General features: G+C 41.6%; 1 protein-coding gene across 7 annotated transcripts in view; it reads right to left on the reverse strand.

Annotated features, from left to right (window-relative positions):
* Window positions 1-19,577, reverse strand: part of wnk1b (WNK lysine deficient protein kinase 1b) — a 100,374-nt gene that overhangs the window by 27,255 nt on the left and 53,542 nt on the right. For 6 of the 7 annotated variants that reach the window (XM_082511924.1, XM_082511928.1, XM_082511927.1 and 3 more), the window contains exons 4-12: window positions 16,742-16,962; window positions 15,836-15,993; window positions 9,772-9,860; window positions 8,859-8,998; window positions 8,586-8,665; window positions 8,133-8,342; window positions 7,506-7,575; window positions 7,091-7,284; window positions 2,042-3,469 (exon numbers count right to left, since the gene is read on the reverse strand). In XM_082511924.1, the coding sequence (XP_082368050.1) occupies window positions 2,042-3,469; window positions 7,091-7,284; window positions 7,506-7,575; window positions 8,133-8,342; window positions 8,586-8,665; window positions 8,859-8,998; window positions 9,772-9,860; window positions 15,836-15,993; window positions 16,742-16,962 (2,590 nt within the window). The remainder of the gene's footprint in view (window positions 1-2,041; window positions 3,470-7,090; window positions 7,285-7,505; window positions 7,576-8,132; window positions 8,343-8,585; window positions 8,666-8,858; window positions 8,999-9,771; window positions 9,861-15,835; window positions 15,994-16,741; window positions 16,963-19,577) is intronic. The other variant, XM_082511930.1, reaches the window with a different exon arrangement.

The raw sequence follows: 19,577 nt of genomic DNA on the forward strand, positions 1-19,577 counted from the left end.
TCCTCTTGTGTATGCACACATGCAAACAGACACGTATACTCTAATCCGACGACAGATATATGCACACTGATATCTAATGTATGCATATACGCAGCTTGTAGTATAGCATGTACAACAGTATGGGCACGGCACTGGGGTTAGGCAGGGTGTAAGTAGGATTTATTTAACATGCAGGTCAGGACCTAAGTCATTAACAGTGATGATAAAAAGGTGTTATATAGCCAACAGAGCACAGAGTAAAAATTGGAATACTCTCTATGAATTAACTAAGATGTTTTAAAACACTTTCTGCTTTTTCAGATTTCATCCTAACACCACATGTCCTGTTCATGGCCCTACCTCTGACTCTGACAGAAAGTCTGATTCACTTGAAATGATGCAGGCTTTCTTTTGAGTCAACTTATCATTTCAATTGTATATTTGATTTTCAATCCTTTGAATTTCATGATGGTCATCACCCTGACAGGCTCCTGTGTTCACTTAACGAATTCTTCAAATACTCTACAGTAGCACAGAGATGACTACAACCAATCCACTGATGACTGAACCCTTAGAAGGCCGGAAGCAACTGTATACTTGTCGTGAAGCTCATCCTGAGAAAATATGGGGAAAGCTTACGCAAGTACGGTACGTTGCACCAGACGTACGACTACCTAGCTTTCTCTAACATTACAGGGAGTAACACAAACACATAAGAGGTTGCACATACGCAATATTTAGTAAATAACGTTGCTAAAAAGATCAAGAACTTAATATAAATGAGATGGAAAAAAAGAGCTACTGATGGACGATGAAAAGGAAAATGAATAAAGGAAAGAAAGTAAACAAGAATGTCAGCGTTCTAAGGGTTTAAAGAATTTCAGCTGTGACCTTTGAACCCTGTGTAGGAAGTTGATTTTCATTGTGGGCAGGAAATGATAACATAATATGTTAAATTAAAGAACTGGCTCGAAGCCAAGCTCTTTAGCATTTACAACACAAATTGTGAAACACACAGATGAACGTCTCTCTGCATGGTTACATTGCTATTTTGTCTAAGCCTCCTTTAGTTTTGTTGTATGTTTCTGTGTGTTTAAGCATACAAATCAGCAAAGTCTTACAGCTTTATGTGAATTCAGACGTTGCGTTAAATGTCATAAAATGATATCAAATGTGCGCACGTCGACGTCTTAAAGATGCCTTTTTTAAAATGTACATCTAGATTATTCATCTTAACCATTAACCTTTAAACTCCAGATCAAACTGACTTTGGATTTGTATGGGCTAAAATTCAAGTATACTGTAGACACAGTATACCAGCACAAACACACATTTCTCATATACTTTCATATATGAACATACAGACAAAATATTACTTACTGATAACACCAAAAATTCACAACATAAACACAGAGAAGAAGGGAGCTTAGACTCGGCTCATAAAGCTTTTACACCACAGAGTGTCCCAAAGAGTCTTACTTTCAACGTAATTATCCATTTACTAAAAATAATGCCTCGAATGTTAAACTTAAAATTAAATGGTTCTGGTTTCATGTTTTTAACCAAAATATTTGAAAGAATCACCCCTTTTCCTTTAATGCTGTTGAAGAATGAAGAAACTACGAAGGCAGACTCTCTGTGGTGCTTGCACGACAGAAAAGGGGGGATTAAATCACAAAGACTACATGATGACATAAAGAAAAAAAAAATACCATAAATAAAATATGGAGGAAAAAAAACAACAGGGATTGGTGTAACAGACTCTGGGTCAGATTACCAATAAAATTCAATTTCTTTTGCTAGATTGCACAACATTGTTCCAATTATTTACTGGCTACGGGGTCCAAGAACAAGACTGTTAGAAGGATAATATATTAAAAAAAACTGCCAATCTGTGAGCTGTTAATAATTTATAATCAAAAGCAGAAAATACCATAATTTAGGAATTACAGTTTAACCATCAATCAAAACATTCTATGTAAAATTTTGGTATAAATTTCAAAATCTAAACTAGTAACTGACCCAGAGGTCTAGGTGTGGTTTCTAGTTCTAAACATTGTACCAGAGGGGGGTTAGCGGCCTGCATGGCCAGCAGTGACTCGTGGTATGTCATATCAGGTTGAGCTGGCACCATTCCCCCGTGCCGGGCCCAGGAGCTCTGGATCAGAGACTCCAGCTGATTTGATGACGACCCCCCAAGCGGGAGCTCGGACGATGGTGTGGTGGGCAGAAAGTTCTGCACTGAAGGCGGATGCCCCTGGGGATCTGCGTGAAGAACTCCCCCTGGTGAATCGTAAGGCGCAGTGGAGGACGAGCGAGGGATGGACTGAGCAGCTGAGGACTCGAAGGAAGGAGGAAGAGGTGGCGGAGGTGGTGACTGGAACTCTCCTGCATCAGAGGAGGTCAGAGAGTCGCTGGAAGGATCGGGACTTCTGTCTTTTACAGTCAAACCTGCGTGGTGAAGGAGGAGACTTCCCGGAGGTAAAGGGAGCTCCGGACTCACGTAAGAGTACAGCTCTTCTGTCACTGGCTGCAGACGACTATATGTGCCGGAGCCACTGGATCCCGTCCCAGGGCTGTCCTCTAGAGGGAGGTCCATAGAACTCCGTCTGGCCCGGTAAAGTCTGGATGCCAGGAGGCTTGGATCTCCAGCAGCGGCTGCAGCTGCAGCGGCTGCAGCTAAATGAAACTCAAAAACACTTCCGGTAGGTGGCGGGGCGTCGGCCATTACTGGAGGTGCAGAAATAGGAAAGGAGGATGAGGAAGCATGCTGTGGAGCATAGCATCCCTCGGATGATGAAGAAGACATAGAGCCAACCGTGGATGCACTCATGGGGGGTAAGGGTGGCGGTATTGGACTGTGTGCACTCATTCTTTGCAGGATATGAGGATGTAAGAACCCTGCTTGAGATGGAGGACCAGGATCAAAACCCAAACCAGCAGCTGCAGCTGCTGCCTGCCTCTGCTGATGGAAAAGCTGGTGTGCAGTCATTGGGTAGCCTCCATATGCCATTGCTTCATAATGGTCCAATAAGGCTGCTTGATTTAGATTGAGTCTCCTCACTGCTTCCTCGTGCTCTGCTCTCATGTCTTTGAACCCATAAAAACTTGGATCAGATTGTCCTGGGAGATGGAGGGGTTCCCCAACACCAAGTCTTTGAGCAGCTGCTGCAAAACCAGGATTAACCATGAAGAGAGAAGGAGCCTCAACACCCTCCATGCCAGAAAAAGGGTGGAGGCTGCTCCCGTAACGAGGGTAAGCAGGCTGAAAGTGTCGGGTATGCGCCTCGAGAATGGAAGTGCTCTTGCGTCTCTGAGTGTTGTAGGCCTTTGGAGGCCCAGTAGGAGGAGGTGAGAAGGAAATGGGACGCTCAGGGATAGAGGGGAAGAAAATAGTCGGGGGGTCTGGGAGAGTTGGAAGAGGGACGTTCCCTCCTGCTCCCCCTCCTGTGCTTGGTCCTCCGCTGAAAGGGTGTGGCATTGAATGCTGCTGTGACAGTGAGATACAATGGATTTAAGAATGACACTCAGAGAGAATGACACAGAACCACAGTAAAGGCCCAATGAAATGGAGAAAAATAGCATAATTTCAAAGAACACCCCAAAATAAAAAGGGGGATGGGGGTAGTCACCTTCTACACTTAAAGGAAAATTATGTGGTTAAAAGCTGTTTAACAAAGTGAACCAAACTGGTAATGAAGAGATGGGAAACTGGTTACAATAGACAGATGAAATCACACACAGCTACAGCACAAAGACACAAGACAAGACAGAAAAGGACAGATATACACCATCACAGGTGGAGAGAAAGTGAGTTATAAAATGCAAAGAGAGGAAAGGTTGTCTCAAAGGTTGACATTATCCTAATGCATCTGCAATCAGGAAAATTGTGTTTTATTTCAAACATATCTCTGCAAAATGTTGACCTTTTAAGCAGCCAGCTGCCGCTTGCAAGGAAAGGTAGACTGCAACACTTTCCAGAAAGTGCAAATATCTTCTCACAGATTCTTCAACCATCACCTACGTCAGCGGTCCCCAAGCCTCGGGCCGCGAGAGCTGAGGCTCGGGTGTGAAATTTATGGTTTTCAGGGCTTTTATTGTTAACTCTGTTTCCCTAGGTCTTTTCCCGTGTTGTAGTTGTGCGTCTTATTTTGAAAGAAATGTTTACGCGTTACCATTGTGACCAGAGAGCATTCAGGGGCAGAGAGGAAAATCTCCTCCTGAAATGCGCCAACTCTCAATGCTGTTGGTGCATTTAAGGAGGACGCTGCTAATAAAGTTACAAAATTACACGGCGAATATGCGTTTATTATTACATTTACAAAATACCACAGTTTTTGTCTTGGTCGTATCATTTAATTTTGTTGTATTTATCCGTGACACCTTAAAGGCCGGTCTGTGAAAATATTGTCTGACATTGAACCAGTCCGTGGCGGAAAAAAGGTTGGGGACCGCTGACCTACGTCACATCTTCGCTGTCTCTGCATGTTATGGGAACATCCTGCATTGTTTTTATACCAAATTGCTGTAAAGTAACCAGTTTTCCTGATTCAGGATGCACATTTTATTAGAGCATTTGACTACAGAGCAGGGTTAAAGTAAAGTGCAATCACTGCGTATTTAATAGGACTATGCGGTGGCCAGTGGAGGCCGAGAGAGTTTTATAGAGACGTATGTCTAGAATCAAAGACTCACAAAAGAGTCTGAAAATCTAAATGGAAAAAAAAGTGAGCACGTAATACACGTATTTTTGTGTAACAGGCTTGCTACACTAACCCTTACAGGAAGTTTGAGAACTTAAGTAGCGCTAATCTAAGCATACTACATCTAGTTCATGTAAAGTATCCTTTATGCCAGCTGTTGTTCTTCTAACTCACCATTTTAACTTTTACTGAATTTCTCTGAAGCAATGAGCTTTTATATTTTCTATATTTAATAGTGCAAATGTACATTTCTTAAGATCAACAAAGGACCTTATCCTGGTTGCTTAAACCAGAAAAATGTTCAAATCGTAACCAAGAAAAATAATCAGCACTGAAACAAACTGCATCAGTTAGTAATATGTACATGGTGTCATATTGTGTTTCCATATGCAGCATCACTTGGAACTTTTCAATAATGCAATTTTGCATTTTTATAAATCTTTCATTTCAGACTCAATGTGGCCCATGTCCATCATCTTTTTCTCTCTCGTCCTCTTTGGTTCCACCACTATGGCCCAATTATCTCTTTAGAACCTACAGGGGTTGAGAACAGGGCAGGTAGGCTGGCCCGCCGCTGCCTGGCCCTGGGCTGAGACGAGGCAGAGTGAAGGGGCAGGACTGTCTCCAGGGCCTTGGAGAGGCACCTAGTGAATGTGTCCCTCTCTGATGTGAGAGGTGTGCATGATGAGGCAGTGGTGTAAGGGGACGAGGAGGACAGGTCTGGAGGTGTGGCGGGCTGTTTTGGAGGAACAACCAGGGGCGGAGGAACGTGAGAAAAGGAGTAGGAGGAAGGGGGAACGCAAACAGACATGCTACGACATCGACGGTGGTGCGACACAGGCTGCAGGCCAGGGAGGGTTGATGGAAGAGGGAGTGACCAACATGAAAAACAAACACAAAAAGAAAAAAAAAGCAGGAGAAAAGGTACTTAAACACAGATCGCAGCAGTTATAGCGAAACTTAAAATAAAAACCAAATCATACCATAAATAAAAGCCACAGTTTTACAGTTTTTACATCATCGAAAAAACCCCCAACAAAACAATTACAGTTATTTTGTGAGCGAAAATGTTTCAGATTTATAAACAACAGGTTTCTCAATGGAGCTAATCATTTGCAAGTCATCTATCATACCGTTAAAAGTGTCCAGTTTCACAAATATCACAAAGACACAAAAATAAACTGTAAATTAAAGAAACAGAAAAAAATATGTCAGACTTCAAATAGAACAAAGAATGATTTTTCAAAATAACTCATTAGGACCTCATTTGATGTTAGAAACAAGCCAGTCTGTCTATTTCACCACCTCCAAAAATTGGCTTTGATGAGAAAATAAGCTTCCTGAGTAATTCAGTTGCAGTTCAAAGAAAGCCTTGAAAGGACATTATTTAGTTATATAGTCAATCGGTGTACATCTAGGTGAACAACAGCAGTCTCAGTCTGTGTGGATGCTGGTAATTTAGAAGTCAGATGAGGGCATAGAAACCAGAAGTCATCGCGTGTAATGGCGAAAATTAAAATTAAAACGTTCACCTCTCCATTACCACTACTTTTAACAAGAAATGTGATTCATACGCTCCAGATATAAATAAGTCAACCTAGATCTAAATCTTGGCCACTAAGAGAAAGCGCATAAAACTATGTCAGGTCCTTGAGAAAAAATATCGAATGCATTGTAAATAAATAATGACCTGCGAGTGATCTCAACATGTTCCTGTTTGACGTGTGTCCAAACAGATGTGCCCGACTATGAATGAATAAAACAAATGAAATACACCAAACAGAAAGAAATAACAGAATGACCGCAAAAATGAAATTTATAACTGTAAAGGAAAAAATATATAGAGACACAAGGACAGGAAAGCAGGGTTTAAAGACAGAGAAGAAAGGTGGAAACTGTCTGATAATGAGAGATGCTTTTTTTGGAATAAAGAGAGTACTCACCGACATCCAAGGTACAGATGATGACATATGGTACTACGCTGGTAGTACAGACATAATACGTCTGACTATGTTTGACCTTACTGATGGATTAAAGTGGCTGAAATATTATAACTGCCATAATGGGTTAAATGTTGAAGGCTGCATGCCTCAGTGAAGAATAAGTCAAATCAGTGCCTTGTGTTATTTATCTTCCTGAAGTGTAATAAAGTTACCATCTTCAAGTAAAAGCCAATTAACTGCATTCTTTTATTTTTATAAATACAGGCGGCTGAAATTCCCCACACCATTTCGAAACACCGCAAAATTCATTCCAACTCACTCCCACTCCAACACATGAAGCAGCGCTCACTGCAAACTGACGAGTCATGTTTAATCACATCCGTGAGCATCGAGAACATTCTAACCGTCACCGATGTGGCATGACTGTCACGTGTAGTGACTCATTTGAATGAAAGCTCCACTTACCATTGGCTGCAGCGGCTGGGCGTAGCCCGGGTGCTGCTGTGGGGTAGCGGAGGGGGTGGGGGGATAGGGGGTCTGGGGCTGGGAAGGAGGCTGGCTAGAAGGGGGGCAGCTGTACGACATGGTCAGCTGACCCAGGTGGGGGGAGTCTGAGGAGAAAACAGAGGAACCCTGGCCACTGTCCACGCCTCCTTCAGCTGACAGGGACACAAAAACAGACTTTTTACTGGAGTAAACTTTTCTAATGCCCGACTCTAAATACTGTATCGAATTTGAAAAGTGGGCCAAGAATGGCTGCTTCTGATTTGAAGGAATACATTTAAACTTGATGCTAGAAAACCTTCCTGGCCTTGGTGGGCAAATATAACAATTGTTGAAATCGACTATTTAGACTAGACCTCCTTATCTGGGTACTTACATGTGTGTGAGATGCTCGCCTGCTGATAGAGAAGCTGGTGCTGCTCCACTTCGGTCTCCTCGGTCTCTGCCTGCAGACAAGCATGCACAGGAGAGGGTCAAACTGAAGCAAAATAAGAATAAAACTCCTATTTCTCTGACCCTAATGTAAAAAAATGACTCCACCATATGATAGGAAGAGCAAGCAGTGGATAGACATGACTGATATGCTTACATGTTGGAAAAACAGGGCTTTAAGTAACTGACTAAAAAGTGAAAAACCTAACATACCAGATCTCAGTGTGCTCTTGTAGGAGGATGTGCCACCTTCAAATGTTTGATAGTAAGTCCCAATCCTTACTGTGAACTGTTCTTCGAGACTCTTTTGGTTGGTTGTAATCATTTGAAAAGAAAAAAAAAACACTTGCGGCTGCCAGTGGTACCCCTCAGCCTCCTGGTAGATACACCTATCTACCTACATGTCCTAATTCTTGAGCTTGTGCAGTAGATGGCTAAGTAATTGTTTTCATTACAAACCTTAAAAAGAATACTAAACTGCACCAAAATCAGTCTGCTGGTTCAATAGACTTATTAAAGTGCTTTTTAACTTAGACACCAAACTAATGCGATGCCCGTCAGTCCGACAGACCTGTGTGTGTGAAGCTTTGTGTGTATCGTGTTGTTGCTGTTGTTGCTGTTGCTGCTGCTGCTGCTGTTGTTCTGCCTCCAGCTTCCTCTTCTCCTGTTCCTCTCGTACCAGCTGCCTCTGCTCTCGCTTCCTCCGGATCAGAGACACGCGGTCCTTGATGGCCTTGGCCATGGTCTTATGGTCAGCCTCAGCAACATAGCCAGACTCAACCTGCGGGATTGAAGAGAAGTCACTCAGAGACACAAAAAAAAAAAGGCACAACTCCATTTAACGCCATTCATCATTCCTATATGAATGAATGTCCCAATTCCATCTCTCATTACAATATATTTCTTTCCTCATTCCCATATATCTCCTCTGTCCTTCCTAAATCCATCATTTTCTCCCTCTGACATCCATTATTCCACAATGAATAGAGTAATAAATGGATTTGTTCCTATTCACTGTACTCACCATTTCTTGGGCCACATCTTCGGGGACGTCCTTGTTCAGGTCAAAGGAGAACTCGATGGCTTCGTTGTCTTTGTATTTTCCTGCAAACATGTTAAAAATTGCCAATCAGGCAATTACCTATAGTATTAATGTACTGTTACTGGTTGCCCAACAAAACATGCGCTTTGGTTTTTGACCAGTTTAATATATCTGAACACATATGACAAATAGAGTCAGATTTTGTCCTGTGATGTGAATAATGGCATCATCAATAATGATAAAATCATGCCTTACCTTTGAGCTTCTTCACGTCTTCTATCCTGAGCCACAGTTTAATAGCGATCATTTCTCCATCGTCCTCTTCTGCCAGTTCAACCCTGACCCCTGTTTCCTCCTGGAAGAAGGCATGGTTCAACAGGATCTTTATGGCATACCTAGAGAAACAAGGCGAGATGGATCAAGCTCAGTACAATATATTCACTGGAGATTCAACAGGAAAGTTATACCATAAATGAGAGTGAACTGGAATTATTTCTAGATACCACTTGATATCAATTTATTCAAGACCTGCAATCCCTTGTGAGCTGATCCCTAACTCATGAGCTAAGAGGAAAGACAAGATATTTGAATAATCTTCTGGGAATCGTAACATGCTGACGACATGTTGTCCTTAGATAGCTTTGAAAATTGTGCAATCACTTTTGGAGCCTCCAAATGTTTCTTGGGAAAAGAAAAGTAGTTTAAAAAAACATCAGCAATGCTAAAAATGGTTATTGGTTTCCAAGAAAAATATGAAAAAGATACAGTAACTGAATCTGGATAATTTGGAGAAAGAAGATTTGGAGAAAAAAAAGAAGATAGAGTATGAGAGTGAGGGGTAAAGTTGCTTTGGTTAAGCTTGTGAAGCAGAAGACGAGAGACTGTGGTAAAAGTGTTGGCAGGCAAACAGCACGTGGAGAGAAAACAGAGCACTTCTTAATTTCTAACCAAGAAGGCATGAGTTTTTAAAAAAACGTAACCTTTTTTTTTTTAGAGGAGGTTTAACGGATCAATCTGTCTACCCATGAAGAGACTAAATAACAATGGAATCGATTAAATAAGGCCATTTTAATTGTTGAGTTTGCAAACATGCAAACATCCACAGCCCAAGAAATCACACCAAGCCCAGATACACATTTAGCATCAATGGTTTTTGTCTGTGACTCACCTCTCATCCTTGTTAGTTCTGATGCAGCAGTCGATAATTTCTTTCACCTCGGGAATGGCTACCTTGTCAAAGCTGGCAGGCTTCACTCCCTGCAAAGCGAAAATAGAAGAGCAGTGAAGGGAAGGAACCTTTCAGAGAAGTCAAACAAGCACACACATAAAGGATAAAAAGAGCATTGTGTGATTTTAGGCTGTCCCAGACAAATCATGACCAGTGTGACTATATCTTTGGCAGTGGCTCCTGCAAGCAGTTCAAAACTGGTTACTAGAACAATTTTTCCATTAAACAGCCTGACTGGAAAAATTCTGACTGTGCCAGAAATTTAGAGTGACCACTTCTCAACATGATATCTGTTGCTACTTACATATATATATATACTTACCAACCAAAGCATATAATGACACGGTGATCAATGTAAAATCAATTCAAAAGATGTTATAATCATATAGCTAGATCCATTAAATACCAATGTCCTACCCTGTTTGTTACGTCTCAGTTCCTAAGAATGCTAAGGTTACATGTGTAGTAGGCACCTTTAAACTCTTTCCTTAAATAGATGAGATTTACCATAAAGTTGGCATATTTATTCATTTTAGATACAGAATGACAATTAAATGCAAAACCTAAACACCAGATCCCCATATTGAGGTGATCTGGCAGCTCTGTAACACCCTCACTTTTGACTGAAATTCAGTTGCACAGGTCTCTGCAATCAATCTCAGACAGATTGTTGAAGGTTTGCAAATAAGTGCTGTTGAACTTATAAACACAAACAGAATACATACACATTGCAATCAGTCTGAGTAAATCTGTGCCGATGAGCACAACTCATCTTTGATGTGTTTCTTTGGAACAGGGCACTCAGCTCAGCTCAAGGTTGTATTGTGGTTTCATTCCTATACAAAAGCAAGGCTGCCAAGCGCCTGTGTCATTTTGCAGTTAAATCCCTGTCCTGCACAACTTTGTCACTTTTTCTATTGGAATTTCTGTTCAGGAAGGACTCTGAATCCAAGTAGTTAATGTGAATTTCTGTTTATGCAAAGCTCAACAGATAAATAAATGCAGTATTATCAGAAACAGGCTGCATGTAACTGAAAATTGACCACATTCAATCACAAACTGATAGCGGACTGGTTGCAGACTGACTGCGAGTGGTTCCAGAACTGGTCCCTGTCTTCAAAGCTCATCATTTCAAAGGCTTATTACACAAGGTCACAATTATTTTGGTTGTGCCACATCTCCAACCACTTCTTTCCCTTGCATGTCTTTAGCAATTAAGTAAGCAGTCACTACAAATCACACGGTTGTTTTTAGCTTATGATGAAAAATGTCAATCCTGATGGGAGGGGTGTCTTTAATGTCTCCATCCAAAGGTAATGAGGCACCACTGAATGGTTTGGGGAGAAAATTATGCTGTGACATTTAAAGTCATCAGATCTCAACTTAACTGAACACTGAAGGAAGCGTTCGGATCAATGTGAATAGTTTAAATTGGGCTGAGAAAGCGCTATTGTGTTGTCTCTGTGCATTTTGGTGAATGATCAAAGTATTACTGCATTATCAGCCCTGCACTACTTATACTCAATTGAGGGTTAGGGTTTAAACAGCTGACAGACAAGAGGTTCTGAACTGTGAGATTGAGTAATAGTTTGACCCAGGGTTAAATTCCACATAAATCCAGTTGTCCCATCAGGTTTAAATAATGAAGTGGAGCCTTTCAGAGCCAATTAAGAGCACATCAACAGAACAAATCAGCAGGAACCCAAAGGGCAGCCCCCTCCAAGGCCTAGCAAACACTGGGAATGACTCCCAAATTATTTGAAAAAAAGAATATAGTTCAAAAAAGATTAAAAGAAAAAAATACACAAGACACAAACAGTGGAAAATAGATGTTAGCGTGACAGGACACAGGTTTTACAGAGTAAGAGATTTTTCAGCACTTGGAAGTAACTGCAGCAGGAACAAGGGACGCCTGAAATCCCATCTAGTTTAAGCCACACGGCATAGCAGAAAGCATCCTAATGAGCTGGACTTTTGTTCAAATCCATTTTATACTACAGAGAAACAAAACAGACTGAAGCAGCCACAGACAAGAAAGTCTTGCATGTTCAGTCTTGCATCTCCTAGGTGCCCATCTGAAAAGCAGTTATTAAAAATATGCAACTGGCTGGTAAAACAATCAGAGTCGAGCAAATCTCAAACTGCACAGAAGCAAGAAAAACACATTCAGAACAGCAGGAAGAAGATCAGAGAGAAAGAACAAAACTTTTTTTTTATCACTTACCAAGAAAGTAGTCAAAGAAATGTGACTGACTGATGCGTTTGGAAAAACAAAGAGTTTTAGGCTACTCTGTTTGACTAACAGCTGCTTGTCAGACACACAAACCAGCAAATGACCACTTCTTTCTGCTCTCCCAGCTTCCTTTCCTCCTTTCTTTTGTTTCTTGGCATGTTTCTCTCCTGCTACCCCACCAGTTCACCATTACATAACAACCCTATCTCTCTCCTTCTCCCCATCACACACACACACACACACACACACACACACACACACACACACACACACACACACACACACACAGAGATTCCAGGGCCAAACAAAGTTAGGACTGACGGGGGACGTAATGCTATTAAGCCTGACAGAAGAAGAAGAAGGGGAGAGGGATGGAGAGAAAGCTAGATTTTAGTTTAATAAGGCTGATTGGAGGCAAGGAATGTTCCAGGATGAGAAGGACAACGAAGCATGTCAACAACACAATTTGTCAAGCTATAAGAAGCTAAGCCATAAAGCATACCCAACACATCTTCCTGCCAGTGACGCACAAATCATACAAAGAGCCTTTTTTAATTTCTAGAAAAGAACCAATTAACAGAATTTCCTGCCAAACTTTTTAAAAGTGGAAATGTGATCCTTATTTGTCTTTTCTTATATAATATACGCTACTGTTAACATGATAGATGCTTTTTGGGAAATGTTGAGAGGAGCATCTGAGGCTGCTCTAAATATTCTGTTTTAGGCTCTTGGCTCAATGTGATGTCAGTGAGAGGATGCGAGCAACAGGGTCATCTCAGCACACAGCTCTGGCTGCAAGAAGAGCCGGTGGTGTTCGAATCTTTTGTTTGGGAGGGGAAGTAAATGCAAAGGCAGAGGAGCAACTGGAGCTACCGAAGCAGCTTGCTGCAGACAGCAGACAATGAAATAACATCTGGTTACAAGAGGTAGTGAGTTGAGTTTCTCTCCGTCTGTTTCAGCTAAAACATATCAGGGGTTAACTAACTCATGACCAGGGTCTACAGGGGGAGAAATGGAGGATGGAGAGCTGGTTGCATGGATTTGGCAGTGAAATGAAAGGAAGCAGCTGACCGAGGCACCCTGGCGTTGCCACTGTGTTGAGCGTGACAACAACTGACGTTAGCTATTTGGCCAGTTACGTCCAGTTCACGGGAAACAAGCAGAACAAAGCATCACTACGATAATGTAATAGTTTGATCAAATTGATGATGCGATTTTGGTTTTGTGAGACCGAGAAGAAAGACAAAAACCAATCAAAGAACAGGAAGGTAAGAGAGGCAGAGAGCCAGACGGACATGTGGACTGAAATATACTGTCTGAGTTTATTCCGCCCAGGAAGCTTCTTAAATTAAAACGAGAGATTCAAAGACTGAACGATGAAAGAAGGAAGAAAAACAGGGAGGAAATCCTAATCCAAATCCCTTCAGTTTGAATGGGCTGGACTGTATGGATGGATACTAAAAGAAGCTGAAATGAACATTTAAATTGAATCTAAATGCACATTAATTAGAGTTTTAACACATGGGTTATTAAGATAAAAGCCAATCAGCTCCTAGTGTGGCTATTAAGTTATTAATTTTTAAAGCTCGACTCTCCTCAGGTAACAGCAGCAGTTGTTTAAGCTGGAGAGGATCCTGCACTCATCCGTAACAAATGATAAACTTCTTTTAATTCAACGACATGCACCGTTAGCCTGGAATTCCAAAATAACTGTAGAGTGTTTGAGCATCCTATTTGTTTAGCACTGATACTTTAGCAGCATTAAAAATGTTCCATTTTCAAGAATCATTACACACACAAAGTGTCATGTTCCTGAGTCCTGGACCGACGGTTTTAAATTTAAGACTCTGATTCTTGTTTGTTTAATATTCCATTTGGGTTTTTTCTTTCAGTTCCTGTTTATACACATTAGCATTCTGGTAAACATCACTGGAAATTTTTATGTTATCCTTCTACCACATCCCTCTTGTGTCTTTCTGTGTCAAGTTTAGGTGTGACAGAATCTTAAATCTGGGTGTAGCAGGTCACCTATTTTATTTTGGTAGTCTTTTGTCTCCTGTGTTTTGTTACGCTCAATTACTTTCACCTGTTTCCTCTCATTAGCCCTCAGTGCGCCCTGTGTCCTTGAATAAATTAGCAATGTGTTTCATTTGTTCATTGTCCTGTTGTATTGTTTCCCCCATGTGTTGTGGATTTTTGGCACTTTGCATTTTGGCCTCAGTTTTAGATTTATGTTTTGGACTTATGAGCCACGACAAAGACGGGGCTTTTGTTTTGAACTCGGCCCCTCTGTCCTGCATTCAGATCTTGAAAATGAGAAGAGATTTCAAGAATATTCCTCACGTCTATTAAGCATCACTGTCAGCATCCAGAGAGCTGAGTCGAGTGACGAAAAGAGGGAGACAGCGCTCATCTGTCTGTCTGTGTGTGTGTGTGTGTGTGCTGGGGTGATGACCTCAGCAGCACTAGGCTTAAAACAGCCTGCATCTGGTCCTCTCTGCATTTGCTTTATTGTCTGTCTCTCCAGCCAACTGTCAACTAAATTTTAGAAAAGGAGGGACATTAACAAATCTGAGAAATCTTATAAAATCTGACTGGATGGGATGATGCCAGACGAAGAAAAGAAAAAAGTAGGAGTTTGTGCCAGTACATTTTTTGAAATGTAATTTGTGGCAATCAGAAGACATTTTCAATAACTCAACAAATAACTAAACTCACCTGACAACATAAAATCCATGTTATTACTTTCATTATGCAGAAAATTTCATTACTGGAAATATTTCTTCTTCTTAAATTTGTCATTTCAAAACCAAATTAATCTTTTATTAGACTAAAGCAGGGGCGGGGAACTCGAGGCCTCAAGGGCCGGTGTCCTGCAGGTTTTAGATCTCACCCTGGGTCACCTGAATCAGATGATTAGTTCATTATCAGGCCTCTGGAAAACTTCAGCTGTGTTGGATCAAGGCCACATCTAAAACCTGCAGGACCTTGAGGCCTAGGGCTCCTCCCCCCCCGACTAAAGAAATCACTTTTTTGTCATTCATTGTATTTTGAACTAAAAATCTCTTTCGTAAAGAGTAAAGAGTAAACACAGAACCTTTGTTTAAACCTGATAATTGATTAAATGCAACCTCAAAAACGCCCCAGAGTGCTACCAGTGTTCCCACTACCTCCCCGCTGGGGGTGTGGCCTATTCCCTCAGGCGGGCGATAAAAATACGTTATTCTCATGCACTGTTTCATTTCAGCGCAGTGTGTCACTCTCACTGCTTTTGCTGACATTTATGGAGGTGAACTGTACTCTCCCCAGCTCGGCTCACAGCGTTAGTGTTTATGGGACAGTTGAATTAATTATACTGCATTACACTAAGTGGAATAAAAGCTTCTCAATAAGTGTCAATTCGTCTAAAATAACTATAGACTGACTATCGATTTCAGATTTGCGTTTGGGAAAAGTGCTTTCCGTTCGCTTTTATCCCTTCGCAAGACAAACTGCAATGTAGTGTGAGAGGGAGAGAGCATAAGCAAAAACATAAGACTAATCAGGGCAAAAACACAATCATATGACTGGATCTTCTGCAGCTCATGCCAAACTTGTTAATACAGTCAGTAAACAAGGGTGAGGAGGAGTGGCTCACAGCGGAAAATAGAGACAAGAGGCAAAAACAACAAACGAGACGGTTAGATACAACATAAATGGGACCAACTGGTTTCCTACCACTCTCAGCTGATGCACCTGCAGGTACAGACTGAGCAGAGAATGCATACTTACACTAGTAACTCGTCTGTAGATCTGGGCAGCGTTTTGGCATTCGGAGTAGGGGTACTCTGAGGTAGCCATCTCCAGCATACACATCCCAAAAGCATAGACGTCTACAGATTCATCATACTTTTCCTCATACATCTCTGGAGCCATAAACTCTGGTGTACCTGGTGATTAGAAAGTGGAGAAAAACATGTATGTTATGCTAGGACATGCTCCTAACTTGCACACCATGATGTACAAATACTGTAAAAATGATAAAACATAAAATCAGAGATTGAAATCTAATAAACTCCAGCTGGAAATAAAAGGGCTAAAATTTCAAACCTGCATCCACTTAGTGCTGCCACAGACTCAGTTTGTGGAAGTGAAGCCTGAATACTTGAGGTTTGCCTAATTGCTACAAAGAAGCAGTGAGATTTACTGAGCTTCTCATTCTTGTCTCAAGTGCAGAGAAGAGTGTATATTTACGTACTTGGTGCGAGCAGAGCTTGAATACCTGTGGTCAGCTGTACAACAAAACTACTGAAAGGTACCCAGGTTATTATGAGGGAAAACTGCAGACTCAAAGTATGTGTCATAAACATTGTCCGAGTGCGGTGCACTTTCGGTTTATGTGTTTGTAACGGTTACATTTCAAGACAACTGAATCCCAACTTACTAACAGTTTCTTTGGAAGCCGTATCACTTTTCACATGCCTGCGGTTAGCTTTAACAACCAGACATTTTTCAAGTAGTAAAATTTATCTACAGTGGGCGTGTACATAATGTGCTTATGCATGTAAAGTGGTTATTATCGCCGCAGCGAGCTCAAATAAAAGATCCCAGTTATTTCAGTTTCGCAGCCTTCGCAAACCACATTTTTGTGTCTTAGCATTTCTGAGAATTTGAGATGCTGCGTATGCACCGTCCTACCTATGACGCTCTTGGCAAAAGAGGCTCTCTTCAGCGTGGCCAACCCTAGGTCCCCTATCTTCACCGAGCCCGTGGGCCCTGTGATAAAGATGTTGTCGCATTTCAGGTCTCTGTGAATGATGGGTGGCGCTCTGGTGTGCAGGAAGTGAAGGCCTTTCAGGATCTGTCTGCACCATGAACGCAGAACTTTGATTTTCATCACCTTGAATCGCTTCAGGTAGCTGCAGGACAAAGAAATCTCACATAAGAAACTGTGTGTTTTGCAAAGCAAGAGAAAGTGGTCACGATTATGCACACAGGAGGAGATTCAGCTCTTGTATCTTGTTCAAGTGGCCTTTGTCCCGGCACGCTAGCTGCCAGCATATGGCCTCTCAGAATATCACACTGTGTAAAACCACTAGCTACAGAAAATCACTTTTTTTAATGCAGCTGCTCTACTCTGCATAAAAAACTATGAAAGACACAGCTATGCAAGGACCGAATAAGGGAGTAAAAAAGCAGAAACATGTAGTGCTGCACAGAAATGTCTGAAAGCAGCTGTAGAGTCAATGAGCAGCCAGCACTGATAATCTCTGTCTTTATTCAGCAGATTGTTATTTACTTGTTTTCTCCGAAGGCAACTATACACAGCAATCAAAAGGTTTCGACTACTGTCCCGTACATGCAACATGTGCCTGCACCGGCTTCTATGAATCGGGATTGTATCTTACGTTGCTTATAATTCAACCAGATCTTCTTCTGCATCAGTTCTTTTTTCTCTCTCTTCACTAAACTTGGAACACATCCCAGTGCGAAAAGCAGGGAAACACCCTTTGACAGGTTGCCAGGCCATCATAGAGCCAACTCAGATCCACACCTGTGGGTGATTGAGTCGATCCACCTGGTTTGTAAGTCTTTGGAATGTGCGAGGAAAATGAGAGGAAATTCCACAGGAATGTTACAACAAAACAGCAAAGTACTGTGAATCTAGACTGAACATTTCTCCTATTCTTAGCAAAGCACTGCACTTGATTGATTTTGTTTTTGATTAAATCAGAGGCAGTTCTTGTTATTTCCAAGAGCTCTAAGAACTCACTCAGAAAACATTTGTCTGTCTTGATTAGCTGACTGAAAATCAATTCAACTCTACAGAGAAATGTGCGTCTTCCTCTTCTTGGTATTGTGCCAAATGTGACCAATGAGCACAGTAGGTAGGGCGTACTCCTGAGATCAACCGCCCCGTGAGTCTTCTTCATGGTGTGCTAATTTCACAGCCTTAAAGCAGGCAGAGGAGCTAAGTAATCGTGGCTTTGATCTAATTAGTGTATTTAATTCAATATCCAAGCTTAGCTCAGAAATGTCCCCATGGATCTGGTGAATAGCAGGCAGCTGACTGAACTATAGACTGACTCTGCAAACAATGTTTCTGTCTCAGCCAGCAATGCCCTCTTCCAGCTCCGCTTCCAGACAGCTGACCCGATGCAGAGCGACATCAATAAGTCTGACTCCAGCATTACCGTCAGCTCCACGGTGTCACTGGCTGCTCTAATAATTCAGCATCTGCAACTCCGTCCTAACTGACAAGTAATTCTCACATAACACCGTGTGAGCATTACAGCATAATAGAGCGGTGTGCTTAAGCCACATCCAGATTGCTGTGTTACAGCCACAGAGGCTCAACAACTTTTAGCTGTGACCCAGTATCTTTGACGGAGCAGAAAGCATCCATTAACGAGCAATGGAAAGTACACTCACTGAGTGCTGGGCTTAACTGAGCATTTTCGTTTGGTGCCACTTTATACCTCTACTCAACTTCTTCCCAGAGAAAAACACTGGATATTTGCATCCTATACTTCTTTCTAAAATCCTGCATGCATTCCTGAGGCTGCCTGGGGCCTTTCTTTGTGGAGTTTGCATGTTCTCCCTGTGCTTGTGTGGATTCCCTTCAGGTTCCCCAGCTTCCTCCCACAGTCCAAAGACATGCTGGTTACATATGTGCTTATAAATTGGCTGTAGGTGTGAATATGAGTGTGAATCTTTGTCTGTCTCTCCTATGTTAGCCCTTTGATAGACTGACTAAATCTTCCCAAGGTGCATCCTGTCTCGCGACAGCTGGGATAGACTCCACCCCCCTGTGAACCGGATAGATGGGTGAACAGATAGATGGCTAATTATTAAAAAACAACTTTAATTCAGCTATTCTGCTATATAGTAAAGTCTTTACCCTGATTTTTAACAATCAAAGTCTTCTATATGCTTCTTATTTTAATCCTCTAACCGCTTTTCTATGGTTTGTCATTAAAAGCCTTAAAAATCTGGGTAAATTCAATTTGTTTTTCACAGGGAGATGGCTTTCAGTGTGCAGAGCATAAATAATAATTTTAGGGACTATTAAAGTGAACAAACCTTAAAATGTGCATGTGAATAACTTAAGTTCTCTCTATCATACCGCATCTCTCCTGCTACCTCTGATGTCTCTCTTAAGAAGCCACACGCCTTATCCCCTTCTTCCCCCTTACCTAAGTCCCCTCCTCGCCCATCCCCTCTGCTTTCTTTCTTTTGTCGTTCTGAAGTCAGAACAGCGTTGAAAGACAGGGAAAATGCTGTGGCATGCAGAGTGACGCTGCAACAAAGCATCGAGCGAGCTTGCACTCAGCCACGCTATGTTTCCAAGCACGCAAATTAGCACTTGTAGATACACGAACGTGCGGCTCTCACGAGCAGTGAATACAGTTTTTATTATTTGTGAACAGACAAGTATTCTTCCGAAAATAAACCTTTACAAAACAGAAAGATGACAGCATTATAAACATTTCTTACACACACAGATGCACACAGAAAAGGGCACTCCATGGTG

Source organism: Aulonocara stuartgranti (assembly GCF_965226115.1).
Source record: "Aulonocara stuartgranti genome assembly, chromosome: 17".
Classification (NCBI taxonomy): domain Eukaryota; kingdom Metazoa; phylum Chordata; class Actinopteri; order Cichliformes; family Cichlidae; genus Aulonocara; species Aulonocara stuartgranti.